The sequence below is a fragment of the Xenopus laevis genome, chromosome 2S, assembly GCF_017654675.1.
Source record: "Xenopus laevis strain J_2021 chromosome 2S, Xenopus_laevis_v10.1, whole genome shotgun sequence".
Lineage (NCBI taxonomy): Eukaryota > Metazoa > Chordata > Amphibia > Anura > Pipidae > Xenopus > Xenopus laevis.
In genome coordinates this window covers 80648523-80666690 of record NC_054374.1, presented here as the reverse complement: position 1 = coordinate 80666690, position 18168 = coordinate 80648523, and the positions used below count along the sequence as shown (strand labels likewise).

General features: G+C 37.9%; 2 protein-coding genes across 2 annotated transcripts; both read right to left on the bottom strand.

Moving 5' to 3' along the window:
- Nucleotides 1–1820: 1820 nt before the first annotated feature.
- Nucleotides 1821–8835, bottom strand: gja4.S (gap junction protein alpha 4 S homeolog). The gene is given in 2 exon segments (NM_001092320.1): nucleotides 1821–3027; nucleotides 8712–8835. A coding segment is annotated over 1 exon segment (1053 nt). The 5' UTR covers nucleotides 3004–3027; nucleotides 8712–8835; the 3' UTR covers nucleotides 1821–1950.
- Nucleotides 8836–13846: 5011 nt separating this feature from the next.
- Nucleotides 13847–17581, bottom strand: cx38.S (connexin 38). The gene is given in 2 exon segments (NM_001088018.1): nucleotides 13847–15159; nucleotides 17524–17581. A coding segment is annotated over 1 exon segment (1005 nt). The 5' UTR covers nucleotides 15148–15159; nucleotides 17524–17581; the 3' UTR covers nucleotides 13847–14142.
- Between the last annotated feature and the right edge of the window lie 587 nt (nucleotides 17582–18168).

Here is an 18168-nt window from a genome sequence, read left to right as displayed (position 1 = left end):
AATTTGCTACCATGAATATACTTGGATTTTTTTTATAAAGCAAGTGCAATGTCTATAGTGTAAAATTGTGACTGCAAACTGCAGATTTTTCACCCAAAATGTGTGTAATTGTGGGCACCAACTAAACAGCTTGCATCATAAAGTCCACTGTGGCAAATAAATAAAGCACAAGTTGGGGCATTTATGTATGAATTGCATCACTTCCTACATGTGCTCCCAATAACAGCATTTGCATCTGATTTACTGAAATTGTCAGATACCTGTATAGATGTCACCCACTATGGGAGAACTGGTAACTGAAGGCTGGTGTCAGCTCCAGGTCTCTGTTGCATCATTTGGGACCTGTACTTTGCCCTTGTGCGGAATAACTAAGATGCATTTTGTATGAATGCAGTGAAATGTGCACAGTGTAAACACCTGACATTAAGGGGCCGATTCACTAACTTCGAGTGAAGGAAGTTAGTGCTACTCGACTATCGAATTGGCGTAAATTCGCCTGAGTAGAATGATTCGAATAGATCGAGCGCAAAAATGATGCGACTATTCGCCATTCGATAGTCGAAGTACTGGATCGAGCGCAAAAACGCTGCGACTATTCGCCCATTCGATAGTCGAAGTACTGTCTCTTTTAAAAATACTTCGACTGCCTACTTCGCCACCTAAAACCTACCGAATTGCTTTAAAAGCCTATGGGAAAGTCCCATAGGCTTGTTTTCCAAGTTTTTGATCGAATAAAAAGGCATTCAATCGAATGAAAATCCTTTGAGCGAATATTCGATCGAGCGCCTATTCGCCTGGCGAATATTCGCCAATTCGACTATTCACCAGCGCGTAAATTCACCCGCATTGTCTATTCGATTCTATTCCCCAGTCGAATTTCGAGGGATTTAACCCCTCGAAATTCGACCCTTGATGAATTTGCCCCTAAAGCACAATGCTTTTTTTTTTTTTCCTCCCAAATTTCAGGATAATTATATACGTGCCCACATGTCACTGTGCACCCTATTTCCTCAGCTTCGGGGGTCATTTACTCACTAAGGATCACTGTACAAAGTACAGTTTCAGGTGCCAATTGCCAAGTAAATTTGCCAAGTAAATTAACCACAATGCAGTGCTTCGTCATAATTCGAGCATAACTGCAATGTGTACTATGCAAGTGCCTTTAATGAATGGCTTTGTTCACACACAATCAGCCAACTTTGTGCAATCGCAACTGCGATTTTCTATTGGAATGGTGTCACTTCATGTGTGTGGCATTAATAACTGCATTAGCAGTTATTCACTTACTGTAAGTCACCTGCTGCGATTGACACAACCCATAAAGGAAACAGCGGAATTACCAGCATGTGCAGGTTGATATTAATTCCAGGTTTCCTAATGCCAATGGTCATAATTTATTAGTAGAGTTGGCTGAAGGGGTGCATTGGCGTTCACTGCAATTTAAAGCAGCGTCACAAGTACCTTTATTAATCGCATCAATGCATGCTCAATATTCTATAATAACCTAATCATGTCACAACTTTTTGTGTGAACCCTAATGTATGGGGGATGGGAGCAGGACATCTTAAGATAAAATCTTACGAATGAAATCTCTTTGACTGTACTCAAACAGTAAATGTAAATGGACAGTGTTATCTGTCTAGTTTGTTAGACATAAGAGCTCTCCATGCCCAATAAACACACACACAGCATATGCAAGAAAAGTTTGTAGTCAGGAGAAAGTAACAGTAACTGAATGTATAATAAACCTAAAATAGGTTTCAAAATGATCCTAAAAACTATTTGCTGAGCAACGTAGTGACACAATATAACAATAAAGATGTAGCTGGTCCTTTTTTTTAATCACTGAATATAAATTACAACTTATAAGCAACCTGTAAATGAAGAAAGGTTCAATAGAAAACCTGCCCCATATTTAGACTGAGAAAATAAATAGTGCAAACAGCTGCCTCAAACATATTGCTTCTTGGAAGCAGAACTACTGGCTCTGGTGGTGGGCTTTTCCACTGTTGAATGAGTTTTTGGAGATACAGGCATGAAGGCACTGAGGCTGTAATGTCCTAGAGCAGACTGGTCATTTAGTGCTAGCTGCTGCTCTGTGTTAAAGTTTGCCCAATTCTGCTCATTTGGCATCTTGTACTGTGGGTATGAGATATTCTCATTCATGGGAAGGTAAATATAGGTTTTGTCTTGGAATGGTGCTGTGGCCGTTTCTGATGTCTTTTCTGGATATGCATCTTCATTCTTGGTATATCGGTTGGCAGGGTTGTATGGTGAATATTTCTTCAAGGTATTGATCATGCTCTTACAAATTAGATGAATAAGCTCCAGTATATTGAGAAATAATGATATGAGAGACACCACTAACATGAAAACTATGAAAATAGTTTTTTCCATGGGCCGGGATACAAAACAGTCTACTTTGTGGGGACATGGTACTCTTTCACAGACATAAATTGGAATCATAACAAACCCATAAAGGTACCACTGGCCAAGAAGGAACCCAGCTTCAAATATGCTTTTGAAGATAACACTAGTTAGATAGGTACACATTAGGGCTCCTTTGATCTTGACTGTTCCATCTTCTTGGATATACAGTTTCAGTTTTTTCTTTTCTATAATAGCTATAGCCTGTTGAACTTGTTCTTTGTCATCCAAAGCCCTCAGTTGACTTTCCTTTTGCTTTAATTTTTCTTCTTTCCTTGAAAGATAGATTATATGGCCCAAGTAGAACAATGTGGGTGTACTGACAAATAGAAACTGAAGTACCCAATAACGAACATGAGATATGGGGAAGGCTTTGTCATAGCAAACATTGGTGCATCCAGGCTGTTCTGTATTACAGGTAAAATCAGACTGTTCATCTCCCCAAACAGACTCCCCCGCCAGACCTAAAATCAAGATTCGGAAGATGAAAAGCACCATAAGCCAGATCTTCCCAATCGATGTGGAGTGCTCTTGCACCTGATCCAACAGTTTTTCAAGAAACTCCCAGTCTCCCATACTGCTGTGATCTTAATATTTGATCTGTAAAACAGAATAAAATTATTTGTTAATCAGTATTACTTTCAGCTGTGTAATTGGTCCTTTACCTTCCATATGCTTCTTGATTAAAGAAGAACTAAAAAATTATATATCTTGTGCAAAACTACTAGCAGGAGCTAAATAAGCTTAATTTATCTGTACCTAAAGTGACTCTCAATGTTTTGCCTGCTGGGTTTTAAGGTGAACAGCTATTACACCCACATGCTGCAAGGCTCATTACAAAACAGCTCTGATTAATAGTCGTTACTATCTGTATGAATAATTGTACCTTGACTTTTATACTGTTTGCTACATTTACAGAGGTGCACCCGGGCCCACATCTCCTTGGGCCCTGCCAGAGCCAGGGGAAGTATTATTGTGGGCAACAACGCAAGGGGGAATTGGTCAGAGCATGTGCCAGGAGCAAGCTGCCGTGCGATCCTGCACCCAGGCCTGCTGATTGCTAGTTATGCCACTGTACCTTTATCTTAAAGGGGACCCGTCGCCCAAACCAAATTATTCCAAATCCTATTTTATCATGTTAGTCAAGCAAAATTAACTTTAATTACACTGTATACATTATTTGAATATTGTTTCCATCAGTCTGGGAACTCATAATTATAGCAACCAGGAAGGAGCCATTTTGTGGACATTGTTATTAAGACAAGCCTTGTATCATCTCAGAATCTTGTTTGTGCACCAGGGGACAGGGACCCAATGTCCATCCCCATGCCCTGGTTACACAATTAAATCGTTAAGAGAGCTGGGGGAATGCAGGGAGAGCAGTGACATCTAGGAAGTGCTGAATGGAAAGTGAAAGTAATTGTCTGCCCCGCCTCTATGCCACTGGCATAGAGGAGGGGCAGACAATATTTGATTGACAGCTGATATTTTTAAATGAGTTTACAACAGCTATGAATGCTTTAATAAAAAAAAGAAATTGGATTTCATATTTAATTTAAAAAGGACTTTTATTATACAGATTTTTATGTCTGGGTGACGGGTCCACTTTAAGTAAGATGAATTATTTTCTGTTCATTAAGGTCCCTGAATTGGGGTCTGTGCACAGCCAAAGTCACACAGGAGAATAGATTGCTCTCTGTCTGATACAGCTATCTAGGCTCTGGTGCTGGAAGAGGACAAAACAGTCCAGTGGGTGTACAGATAAGCTCTCTGCTGAAGTACAGACCGGCTCTTAGGCTAGGGACAGATGGGGCCAAAATCAGCCTGCTGAAATCTGCAAGCGAATTCCATGCCCCAGATTTTGGCAAAGAAGCATTTCGAGTCAAAATCCCCCAAGTGTGTTCATATCAGAGCCGTCATAAGGCTTCTGGGCGTGAACACAGAAAAGGATTCTGCTAGCGGTCAGGACTGAAATCATCCCCTATCTTGCCCTAGCCTTAAACGGGTCCTCCACCCAAAAACTGTTTTTTGCATCTTTCAATATACACTATACAAAATGTGTAATAATATTCTTGCCAGCGGCATTTCAGGAGCTGCTGCTGCACCCCCCTCCTGCTCCACACTTTTAGCGTCGGAGCGGGTTCTGGGAGGGGCAGCATCGCTAGTGTAGCGAGCGCTATTGCGCTTGCTGCACTAGCAAAGCAGAATTTCCGTATTAAAAAATGGACATTCGGCTCTTAAAGTTACCAGAGGTGGCTTTTTGCCGCCCCTGGTAACTGGCCGCTCCATGCCGCCTGAGGCAATATTCTCACCTTGTCTCATGGCACGAGCTTCCTGATTCTAGCTATTCCATTTACAAATAATTTGAATTTACTGGAAATGTTTATGTTATGTATTGTGTATTGTAAAGTTACTTTGAATTACATTTTCCTTCATTATTGTAAACAAAAATGGTTTTATCATCATTCTTGTAATGACACTAAACTATATCGCTCCTATATAGCTCCCCTTGAATAGTTATTTTGAATAAGTTCATTGTTCCACAGTTGTACTAAAGTAATTAATGCTGTTACATCAAATTTTCACCACATATTAAGAGAAAGGAGACAAAAACTCAAATCACTCTTAGATAAATCTAAGATAAGACTATGCCAAAGTAAATAAATAAATAAACATCACAAAAAAAATATCACTCTATCCTACAAAACATTTTATGGACTCCAACTCTTGCTCCTATATATATATATATATATATATATATATATATATATATATATATATATATATATATATATATATATATATATATATATATATATATATATTCGGAATTGAACCATATTATTTTGGAACATGTTCTGCCCAAGTCAGTTTATAATACTCAATATTTATCATACTGGGTGTATATTTATGTTTCACCATGTTTGTTTGAAATCCTATTTAATAAAAAAGACAAATCATAAAAAATAGGTTCATTTTAACCCATAGACATAAAAGAAACAACCAATACTGATGCTGACTTTACAGAAGAACTTTTTTTGCACTTGAACAAAATGTATTCCTTTTTAATACAAGCAACTTTTAAAGCGTCATGCTCACTGTATGCAGAACTGTCTTCTTTTTATACCAACTGCTGCTATTCTCATTAAAATGATCTACTTTCTCCCCTTCAATGTTCTGTATTAACATCTCCCTTTTTAGTTACTGTTACTGGTTGCAGCAAATAACAAGCAAATATTAATATATTTTACCGTACTCTTCCTGGGACAAGAAATGTGGGCAAAGGGGTTTCCTAATTATCAAGTCAGGTCAAAGTTTTTCTAGGCACTGCAGAAAAAGTGATCCAATTGTTTAAAGTTATTTCTCCAGTGGCTATCCATGCTATTTTAGATCCCACTCTTTATTCATAGATCATTGTTGGAGGAAGCAGATTATTGTGAGTGCAATAATACTAGATTATAATGGAGGGTTTATAACCCTTTAAAGTATTGGTTCCCAAACTGTGGGAATGGCTCCCATAGTTGAGACCAGATTTTTTGCTGTGTGGGTGCAAAGACCAGTTAGAATGAGATTTGTACATTCTCTGTTAGCTTTCCTATGTACCTACACTATATACTGTACCCCTAGAAGCCCAAGCCCCAATTGTCCAATATTTTATTGAAACAATTCTGTTTCATACATCTTTACATTTTTTAAGAGCTAAATGGGAGCCTGGCTAAGTATTAATCCCATAACTATGGCTTGGACTGAAAAATATTTTTTTAAAAAGATAACTGCATAGAGTCTGTTTCTGCTGGGCATGATAAACAAGTGTAGCTGGATAACTAGTATTTTGTAACAATTTAAGTGTCAAATTCATGGCTTTTTTTAATGCACTAGTGTTTCCAGGAAAAAAATTTATTTGACGAGTTACTGCATCCATTTGCCCCAACAAATTGTAGGAGTACTGCCCTCGCTCTACATAATAGACACAAATTTGTAAAATTGCGGGAGGCTGCATATATTATTCCCATTTTTGTGAAACTACAGGTGTGATAACAGAACCTGATTAAGCAGAAACAAAGTTTATTTCAGAATCAGCATATTTATATTATTGTTCTATAATGTATTAAGCAATAGGATGTCTGTGGCAAAAGAAGATAAAACATCCTGAAAAATAATTAAGACAAACGAAACATCCATTAATTAATTGATCTATCCATACAGTACTTTGTGTATTTATTAAAAATGTGTTAAATGTACCTGGCCTGTGCCCTGCAGATGCTGTCAAGATAATTAAGGCAGGGGTCCCCAGCTCAATCAAGGTTTCTTGTTTTTCATTTATGACATATGGAATTTGTTAAGCAGTGCTATTAAAGTATTGTTTTGCCTTTTTTATTAAGAAAAAAGTTTCCAGAGCATGAAGGGAAAGCAACACACAGATCTTCTTAACTTCTCCTCAGTGCTGGAAAAGGAGAATCTCAGAAGCCAATTCTACAAGGGATACCAGGCAATTAAGAACATTTCTGCCAGTAGAAATTAACCTAAAATAGTTAAATAAAAAGTTCAGTTGTAGGCTATTAGCATATGATGTGAGAAAAAACCCTGCGGCCTCTGCCAACCTGTGTTAGAGATTGCCACAGTCGTCTAGAGTGAAATCTTGCCACTCTGCATTAATTTCTATGGGATTTTTAAAGTATTAATCAATGGGTAAAAGTGAAAGTTCATCCTCTGATAACTATGTGTTTCAAAATCCCATAGAAATGAATGGAGACTGGCAGAATTTCACTCTAGAGGACTGCGGCGATGTCTAACTTCACTCTTTGATAAATACAGTATACCCCATTGTCTTCATTGACCACAGAGCTTATCCAGCTGATTAAAAATGTTTGCCAATGCAGGAAGATACTTCATATAAATGTTATTGCAGATGAAATGGTTGATGGTGGGCTTCTTTGTCCTGGTTTGCTCTAGGCAAATCCCTTTTTTGCCCATTTATTGCCCAGGGCAAGTGTTCTTATTACCTATTACTATAGATGTGTTTATATCTGCATATTTTCTAGCTGGGGCTTGTTTCTTAAATAATTTCATTATTCATCTAGGTTTTATGTTGTAACTTATTTACTGCATAATGACTATTTACAATTTTAATTAGATATTTTGTATTTTAGCGTAAAAAATATCGAAATACTGTGTATATATATGTGTGTGTGCGAATAAAACTTTATTTGACCAATCAACAATTCAACCCTCACAGGGGGTCTTTATCAAGATCTTGATCTGTTAGCACCAGGGCATTTTTCCCCATTAAGTGAGTGCATAAGGCAACCAATGGTATCCTTTATACAAACACACACACACATATATATATATATCTATATATATATATATATATATCTATATATATATCTATATATATATATATATATATAAAATTAACATTAAAAATATTCTAAAAAAAATATATTATATATCTTCAGGAAGCACTTTGATTAAAGCAATAGGTAGGGTGATCAAGGATTAATTTCAATTATGGAGAAAGCTTCACGAGTAACTTGAGATGCTTGATTTACTGCTCGGACATAGTTTTGAGCATCAATTGTGGGGTACAACCCACTTCTTTCTTTCAAATGGAACGTGATCCGTGTATGGATCATGATGAAAGGAACAATTACTGGTCCTAAAATTTCCATTTTCCCCAATGAAAAGTAGTCCATTGCAATTCTCAGCATTTTTGCACCCAAAAGACCTCTGATAAGATAATTCTTAAATTTAAGATTTGTTAAGAATTAGACACTCTGCAATTTTATACTCCACATTTAAAAAGCATTACATATTCAATAATCTCTTGTTTCTGCGGCTTGTTAGGTATGGATGTGCTGCGAATGACACCCTGAGGAGGTACCCCTTTGTAGTTACATTTCTTCTTCTAAAAAAAAAAAAAAAGTGCCTATTTCTGTATAAATACCAAACAGCCAAAGCCACAAGGAACCATAACTAATGCTGTGGCTGTGCCTTTAAAAATTCCTGCCAGTTGAAATGAGTTCTTTTCATACTGAATATTGTATTTTTCCCTTAACTATTTCTATACTAGCATCATTGTAATTGTTTCATATTACTATCCTTAAATGTACAACTCCTTGGTGAGTATTATCACTGCCTTGTTCGGTCAAAACAGTCATTTCAACAGCACTATTATTATGACTAAAGGACTGTTAATGTCTCTATAAAACTCCTACTAATGTTGTGGCATGAATATATATATATGAACATTTCTAAGAACAGATTGTAGTATAAATACTCACCCACAATAATCAAAGTCAGTCTTCTAGCTATTGGACCCCCCTAACCTGCATTGGCATTCCCCAAGAAATGTGTGTAGAGCTAGCTGTAATGCCAATCTTCGCTGGTAAAGCCATATAAATTCCGTATGTGCCAAGAGCTTTGTGATAAGAGATGCATTCAGATGTTGCCCTTTGCCTTTTCAAAAATATCCCACGGGGGAAAGAGGAAACAATGGGGCGGACTATGGGAGGTGCAGGATATTGGGGGTGTGCTTGGCTTGGAGAAACGTTTAACTTGTTTAGTGCCAGAATATTGAGCTGTGTACAGTAATACTTAACATAGATACTTAACATAGATGGGTGCAGATGTTGCTAAATCCTTTTTTTGAGAAGACACAGAATTTTACATACAACAAATATCCAGTGTTAAGCATAGCATTTTTATTGTGATTTGGATATACTTAATACACCAGTATAGAGGCACACAGTTACCAGATGTGAAAAAACAGGGACCTGCGCACTTGAAAAAAGGCTTTAGTTCCTCACATTTTTAGGAAATCTTTTTGTTCAACCCACTGAATTAAAGCTGAAAGTCTGCAGTTCTACTGCATCTGAGTTGTTTCATTTAAAATTCATTGCGGTAATGTACAGAACCAAAATTAGAAAACAGTTGCCTCTGTCCAAAGATTTATGGACCTAATTGTAAGTGCCTCTGAATCAGTGCAGGACAGCAACTCGCTCTCAGCGCCACTGACGTTTAACGTGATTTAATCACTGGATTTACTGCTGCTAATCCTAGAGATAATGACATGATTGGTGCAGTGTCGAAGTATCAGGTGTCTCTAACCACCTCCAAAGACCTGTCACCCAAAACACCTCAGACCCATGCCCTGAAATAAACACACTAGGAATCAAGGATGGATTTGAAAGGCAACAGCTTTATTAACACCATGGTAAAGAGGAACTGCTTTCCCGATATAATTGCCCATTATGTGTGAATGATGATGTGTAATCCTATGTAATAATCTATGTAAAGCACTGCAGGATAAACCAGAGTTATATACATAGGTAATAAAATAACATCATGGTATCCTTTGAGTGTGTTGGATCCTTACATGAGCTTGGAATTAAAGTATATTCCTTGTACCGGAGTGCCGTCCCCTTTTTCTTGGTGTTTAAATTGTAATCAGATGTCTGTGTTTAAAAAAACATTTATATTTATTTTTGGAAGTTTAGTGTGTGTCTGTTTGTTCATTTCTTTGAACCATTTTTAAATAAGTTCAGCTGAATGAGCTTATGTCAAAAAGAGGGGTATTTTTCCCTTCAACCTATCTTTCTACTACGCTGTAAGGTATGTGCAATACAACGTAATACTAGCTATCAGATGGTAAATAAAAAATTGCCCCCAAATTTACTGTACAAGAAAATGATCCTTAACATAATGCATCAGAACATGATACTTACCAACATTTGCCATAACAGTACTGGCAAATGGAATGGGTGGGGCTATCACCAAAATGACTTGGGGCAAATTCACTAAGCGCCGAAAATGCACTAGCAACGGCTTCGCCGGAAATATGCTGCACTGCACAAGGGTGAGCATTGTCAGCTTTTAAGTCCCAGCCAACAAACATACACCTGGGAATAATTACCTTCCTACACTGTCTTTTAGCATTTTAATTTTGTAGTGCATTTAAAATCAAGTCCCCTAGTAAACAATGTGACTGAGTAATAAGACCACGGTGCACTTCCTATTAACTCAGGGGCTATAGTGAAGGAGCATTTTAACCCCAGCCAATTAACATACATCTATAACTAATTCCCTGTTTTAAAGTTTGAATGTCAGCTATATACAATATTTGACTATGCACACAGGTAGCATAGGACAGGCAGAGTATAGCAGACAGGTAGCATAGGACAGGCAGAGAATGGCACACACAGGTAACTGTGCTACATACAGTGACACAATGCAGGTGCCCCTCCAGCAGTTCATATAAGGTGTGAAGAGGTGAACAATGTGGGCAATTTCAGGGTCTGAGGTGTGAACAGTACAGGATTTAAGGGATGTGAACAATGCAGGAGTTAGACAGTCCTGATATAAAGAATGGGGATCTAGCAAAGTATGATCACGCATACAACACATTTGTGGATGTGTATCATGGCTTGAATAAAGAAGGTGTCTGAGGACCTCAGAAAAAGAGCTTTTGATGCAGGACCGGGCCAAGTCGACCAGGCGCCCTAGGCAACCCATCGGCCACTGCACTACCCCCCAGATGAAGCCAAAATAGAACTTTTTGTCTTAAATGAGGAGCATTACATTTAGAGAAAGAAAAAAAACTGCATTCCAGCATAAGAATCCATTTGTGAAACATGGTGAGTTTTCTAGCTCAACAATGAATTGTGAACTATATCAGAGAATTCTAAAGGAAAATATCAAGACATCTGTTCGTGAACTGAATCTCAAGAGACAATGGGTCACGCAGCAAGACAAAGATCCTAAACACACAATTGGTTCTACCAATGAATAGTTGAAGAATAAAGTGAATGTTCTGGGATGGGCAAGTCAAAGTCCTGACCTTAATCCAACTGAAATGTTGTGAAAAGACCTAAAGCGAGTGGTAGCCCCCAATATGTAGGACTGATGAACAGTTACTGCAAACGCTTAGTTGCATTATTGCTACACAAAAAGGTCACACCATACACAGATATGTTATTGGATAATTTTTTTCAATAAATACAAGACCAAATATAATTTGTGTTTAGTTTTCTTTACTAGGTTCATGTACTTTTAGGACTTGTTTGAAAATCAGATGATGTTTTAAGTCACATTCATATAAAAATATCGGAAATTTTAAAGTGTTCACAAACTTTGAAGCACCACTAATTTTTAACTGTTGTGCAACTCCTCCCAGCCTCCTTTTTCACTGCATGCTCTAGATCAGGGGTCCCCAACCTTTTTTTACCTGTGAGCCATATTCAAGTGTAAAATAATGTTGGAGAGCAACATAAGCATGCAAAAGATCCCGGGGCTTCCAAATAAGGGCTGTGATTAGGTATTGGCAGCTCCTATGTGGACTTGCAGCCTACAGGAGGTTCTGTTTGGCAGTAGACATAGTTTATATGCAACTAAACCTTGCCTTTAAGGCAAGAATTCAAAAATAAGCACCTGCTTTGAGGCCACTGGGAGCAACATCCAAGGGATTGGAGAGCAACATGTTGCTCCTGAGCCACTGATTGGAGATCACTGCTCTAGATAATGTGATGTTGAGATGCTGTCTATGGAATGCTGAAGTATACTATTCTTGGTGACAAGCACAGCTAAGCTATTTGATGATTTAATTCCTTAACCAACAAATACAGGTCTGGGCCTGTTATTCAGATATTTCCGTAATTTGGATCTTCACACCTGAAGTCTTCTAGAAAATCATGTAATCATAATCATTAAATAACCCCAATAGGCTGGTTTTGCTTTCAGTAAGGATTAATTATATCTCAGTTGGAGTCTATGGTAGACGGCCTTTCCATAATTCAGAACTTTTTGGATAATGAGTTAATGGATCCCATACCTGCATATTGAAAGCACACTACAGCCCTAAGTTCTGGGTAAAACAAGGTCTGCATTTCATAAAACAATGTTAAACATTTATATCATTGGCAACAAAAGTTGTTTTTGGTCAGGGGGCAGTAACAGAAGAGCCAGTAAGAGAGGGGGCCACACCTACTTTTTGAAGCCACACACATTTTCACACTCTATTCCATGTGCTTTTTCACACAATTTTCAGGAAAAACAAACCATAGCAGTTGGGTCAAGTCGGATAACCAAGAACAACATATTAGTATTAGTGTATTATGCCAATGGATGGCTGTTTGTTATATATAGGTTATGAGACCTGCCGCAAACATCCAACATTGAGTGCTGAAAAGCAGAAATTGATAGAACCAGCAATCAAAACCAGATAAATAACATTTAAAGAGCATTTCATAACTGAATGAACTTACACTCCCCCATTAGTTCCTGGTCATGATGTTCTAAGAAGGCAAGTCACAGGAAGACAGCTTATCAATAGGAAATGCAGAGCTGCTCATTTCCTTGTCTGTGGTATTGCTATTCATCATATTTTTTATGCATTCTGCGGTTGCATTGTTACACTGTTATGTTCTTATTAAACCCATCAGTGTATGAGGCCTTCGAGAGGGATAGATTTGATCTTAAATGGGTGATTCACAACGTTAAGTATGTTATAGAATGGCCAATTCTAAGCAACTTTCAGTTGGTCTTCATTATTTAATAGTTTTTTTATTTATTTGCCTTCTTCTTCTTACTCTTTCCAGCTTTCAAATGAGTGCCACTGACCTAAAAAACAAATGCTATGTGAGGCTACAAATGTATTGTTATTGCTGCTTTTTATTACTCATCTTTCTATTCAGGCCTCTCCTATTCATATTCCAGTCTCTTATTCAAATCAATGGATGGTTGCTAAGGTAGCTTGGACCCTAGCAACCAGATTTCTGAAATTGCAAACTGGAGAGCTGCTGAATAAAATGCTAAATAACAAAAAACACAAATAAAAAATTAGAGCCACTCACAAATTGTCTCAGAATATCACTCTACATCATACTCAGCGCTGCGAAATATGTTGGCGCTATATAAATACATAATAATAATACTAAAATACATAATCATCATACTTATACTTATCATACATAAATGTTCCCCATTTATGGGAATTCTGCTGTCACATAATGTTGTAAGGCAACAGCTCCTAGCATAAGCTACTCCAACACATTATGAATGTTTTTCAGAGCAGGACTGGATTTTGAAAGCTTCACTGGTTTATAAAACAATCTGTGCAGCTTTTAGTATATATATCGGTAAAGTACTTGCACTCTTGCTGTCATAGTCTGCCGTGTGCACGGTCAATGTGTGTATAAATAAAAAACAATGGAATCACGAAGGGAAGTGCTGGTCCAGGAATTGTTTGTTTCAGAGATTATATATATATATATATATATATATATATAAATAAATAAATGTCTATATATCAATAATCCTGGTAATGGTACTCAATCATAAGCAACCATGGGTATGAATTTCTATACATCTGCCCTGAATGCTTTGAATACATACAAAAGAAATTAAACCCCCGACACCATACTAGACTGTAAATAATTTGCTCATTTTATTTATTTTATTAATACATACCAAATTAGTGTTTAGACATTTATCAGCCTAGAGTGCGAAAAAACAATATACCTTCTTCCCCCCCAAAAAAATCAAAATATGCACTTTGATCATTAAGACAAGCCTATTCATCTTGTGGATAAAGAGGGATTCAACACATGGATTCATGGACTTACTGAAATCCTTGGAGGTCCATCTACAATTCACTACTCAACACACAAAGTTGGACTATCACCTGCATATTTGAAAGGTAACCATCATACTATTCTATTAAACATACTGCTGCTTGGAAGAGGTCTGGTGATTACTTTTGACTGCATCCATGTTTGAGATTATACCTGGTGCTCCAGAAACCACCACAGAAATAGCACTTTGGGACCAACAGTCACACTGACACTTGGGTTTCACAAGACCATTAACTTGCTGCTCCATCTGGATACGTGACCAATTGTGCCCCCCAGACATTTTGTTATAAGATGGCAGATCAATGTCCTGGTTGCTAGAGGGAGGATTGGTGTATTCCTGTGGGGGCATTCGGTTTCCGGCCCCATTGAATGGAATCCCTGTTGGAGAACAAGTTGCACCTTCTTTTATACCATGTTGGAAACACTTAAAGCTTAGATGAATAAGTTCCATCAAATTTAACAACAGAGAGATGAGAGAAACGACTAGCATGAATATGATAAATATTGTTTTTTCCATGGGCCTTGATACAAAACACTCAACTTTATGTTTGCATGGGATTCGCTCACACACAAATATTGGAGACATCACAAAGCCGTATATGTACCACTGGCCTAGCAGGAACCCAGCTTCAAAAATACTTTTGAAGACTACACTGGTGGTGTATGTGCACATCAAGGGCCCTTGAATCCTTATTTTCTTAGTAGCAGAAGAGTGTACTTCTGTTTGTGCTTCATTTGCCACCAGAATCCTTGATTCATTCTCCTTCTGTCTTTCCTTCTCCTCTTTCTTAGACAGGTAAACCATGTGGCCCAAGTAGATCAAGGTAGGTGTACTGACAAAGAGAAACTGCAGCACCCAATAGCGAACATGTGAAATAGGGAAGGCCTGATCATAGCAGACATTGGTACAGCCAGGCTGCTGAGTGTTACAGATGAAATCTGACTGCTCGTCTGTCCACACAGACTCACCTGCAACACTCAGAATAAATATTCTGAAGATAAAAAGTACGGTTAGCCAGACTTTCCCAATAAGTGTGGAATGTTCCTGGACATCATCCAGTAAGAGCTTTAGTAATTCCCATCCTGCCATGTTTCACAGCATCTGTCAATAGGGAAAAAAGATACAATCAAATAATTAAAAAGTATATAAAAAGGGATATAGGCAAGTTAAGAATCACGCCTCAGGTGGCAGCAGCCCTCAAGTTAACAGGGGCAGCAAAAGATCCTGGTATAGTAACCTCAAAAGCTGTGTGTCTCTCTGTGTGTGTCTCTCTCTCTCTTTTTTTTTTCTCTGTGTGTGTGTGTGTGTGTGTGTGTCTCTCTGTGTGTGTGTGTCTCTCTGTGTGTGTGTGTCTCTGTGTGTCTGTGTGTCTCTCTGTGTGTGTGTGTCTCTCTCTGTGTGTGTGTCTCTCTGTGTGTGTGTGTGTGTGTCTCTCTGTGTGTGTGTCTCTGTGTGTGTGTGTGTCTCTGTGTGTGTGTGTGTGTCTCTCTGTGTGTGTGTGTGTCTCTCTGTGTGTATGTGTCTCTCTGTATGTGTCTCTCTGTGTGTGTCTGTGTTCCAAAAAGCAGAAGATTTAGTTTTCTTAAATGAGAACTAAAGAAGTTGGCTACAAATGTTGTACATTATGTTTGGGTACCAGCCCAAGGCAACCACAGCCCTTTAGCATTAAAGATGTGTGCCACCAAAGATGCCCCAGTAGCTCATCTTCTTTTCTGCCGATTCCCTGCACATGCTCTGTGCTGCCGTCACTTACTAAGCTTAGGGGCCCACTCACAATATACAGTACACATAGAATATAAATGTCTCAGTATAAGGCTGATTAGTAATTAATACAGATAATTACTACATGGCAGCACAGAAACCAGTGCAACTTGCATAAGAATTTAATAATCAGTCCTGTAGCATCAGCTAATATTATAGGCCAACCTCATTTTCTGCTTGATAATTTGCTACGACCCCTAAGCTTATCTTCTCAACAGCTGCTCAGAGCCCACTGAGCATGTGAGTGTCGCAGACACTTTTCAAGATGGTGACCCCCTGTAATAAGTTTGAAGTCCTGGATCATTGCTGCTATGGAGAAGCTGAACATTTAATTGGGGGCAATAAGTTCAGTATATAAAATATGGCATTTTTAGTTCTCCTTTAAGTAGACATAATTTACATATCAGTAGGTCTCAGTTCCCTCACACATAGAAACAGTAAAGATGGCCATACATGGGCCAACTCAGCAATTTATTAACCTGTGTGTAGAGGCTGTTCCTTACTATTCCCTGTCCTACTGGCTGTGACTTTAGAAGCAAGATGACAAAAGCCAGCAATAACAAACCTTCCTTTGCTGCCGTGGGCCCTATGCTGCAAGGGGACAGCTAGTCGATAATCCTGTAAAGCACGAGTGTTCTGTGATGGGGTAATAACTCAGGATCCCTTTATCAGTTTAGAGTGATTGCCCTTTAAAGTGGCCAATTGGCCAGCTGCTAGATTACAGGATTTACATTAAACCTGTTTGCTGACACTTTTTTGCCACCACTTACATTCAGTACACCAGTTAGTACAATGTAGAACAGGCAGTATTAGTTACTTAGACAAGAAAGTGCAGGATAATTAATGTTCTTGTTGCAACAACTGTTGTGAGCAGGGCTCCTTCAATAACCTGCGCCCCCCTGTGGCGAACAACTTTAAAACTGACTGCAGGGGAGTGTACTGAGAAACACTAGTATGTAAACGCTCTTAAGGTACCATGGCATTAGTTAGTCCTCAAAACTGTGTGGAAGTACCACCCCCTCAATCACAAGAACTTGAATTTAATAAGGCAGATGTGAGGTTCACAACCCAGGACTAACAAGCATGAGATAACCATAATCACATAATATGGGAGAAGACAAGAAAAAAAACTAAAAATAGCTTTAAAAAAAAAAAAAAAACATAAAAACAAATTTGCTTACATAGAGCTGTTCCAGATTTATAGTATAAATTGCAATACATTTATTTATTCTGTGTGCTTACAATGTTTTACTTGATATTTACATTCAAAAAACAGTTTGCTAGAACATCGCAACCATTTTTTAGGCCCTCAGCACAGCTATGAAATCTACAATGCATATTGTTTCATAATTGTTAGCGGTTTTCAGCATATACATTACATACAAGAAGGTTCCGTCTGCAGTGCTTCATTTTTTGTTGAACTACAACTCCCAGAGGTCTTTGCAACAGGCTTTCAGAGAGTGTTGGGAGTTGTAGGTCACCAAAGCTTGAGGGGAGGTTATATCATTGTACTCCTCTCATATCTGGGCCTAAGATTGCTTCTTCTCTATCTTTAGCCCAGATTGGAGCAAATATTTATATGGCAAAGAAAGCAAGTGATAAAGTCAAGAACCTATATAAAAGACAGATTTTATTCTTAATTTTAATGTAAAAAGTCAGTTATCTATACCTGAACCACAGAGCGAATAAATCAACAACTCTTACCTGGCAGTAAGTCTGACAGTATCAATACTTTCCTCCACTAATGGTACTGCAACTTCATCTGATCCTAATGAGCAAAGCCCACTCACCTGTTCTGATCCCATCTATTAACCTGTGTTTAGCTATGAATGCCAAAACCTTGGGAAAATGGTTTAAAGGGAAAGTTCAACCAGAGGTAGAATAAAAACCATATACAAGTATTGTAGCTCAGATTACTTCAGTCTATCAGATTATAGCTTCAGCTAAAGCTTTCCATATACATTCTCAGAGGATAAGAATATGCCTGGCTTCACAGAATTTGACTCAGAACTGTACATCTGTGTTAGGAACATTAATGAGAATCTCTAAAAACTCTTACATGCAGGTGTGTGAAAGAACATCTACTGAAATACATGCGGATGCCTCAAAATGTGAATATTGAATGTGCTTAGAATGTGAATAGTGAATGTGCTTTTTAATGCATTGTAATGCAATTGTGTTTTCCGAGTTTAAAATATATATTTTTTAAACAATATGCAGCAAGTTTGGGAAAACACACAATAGAATACAACTGTGCTAAAACACAGATTTGAACGCTGGTGGGTACAACCAGACAGAATATGATGGAATGAACTAACTAATGCACTTTGGTAAATTCAAACCTGTGTC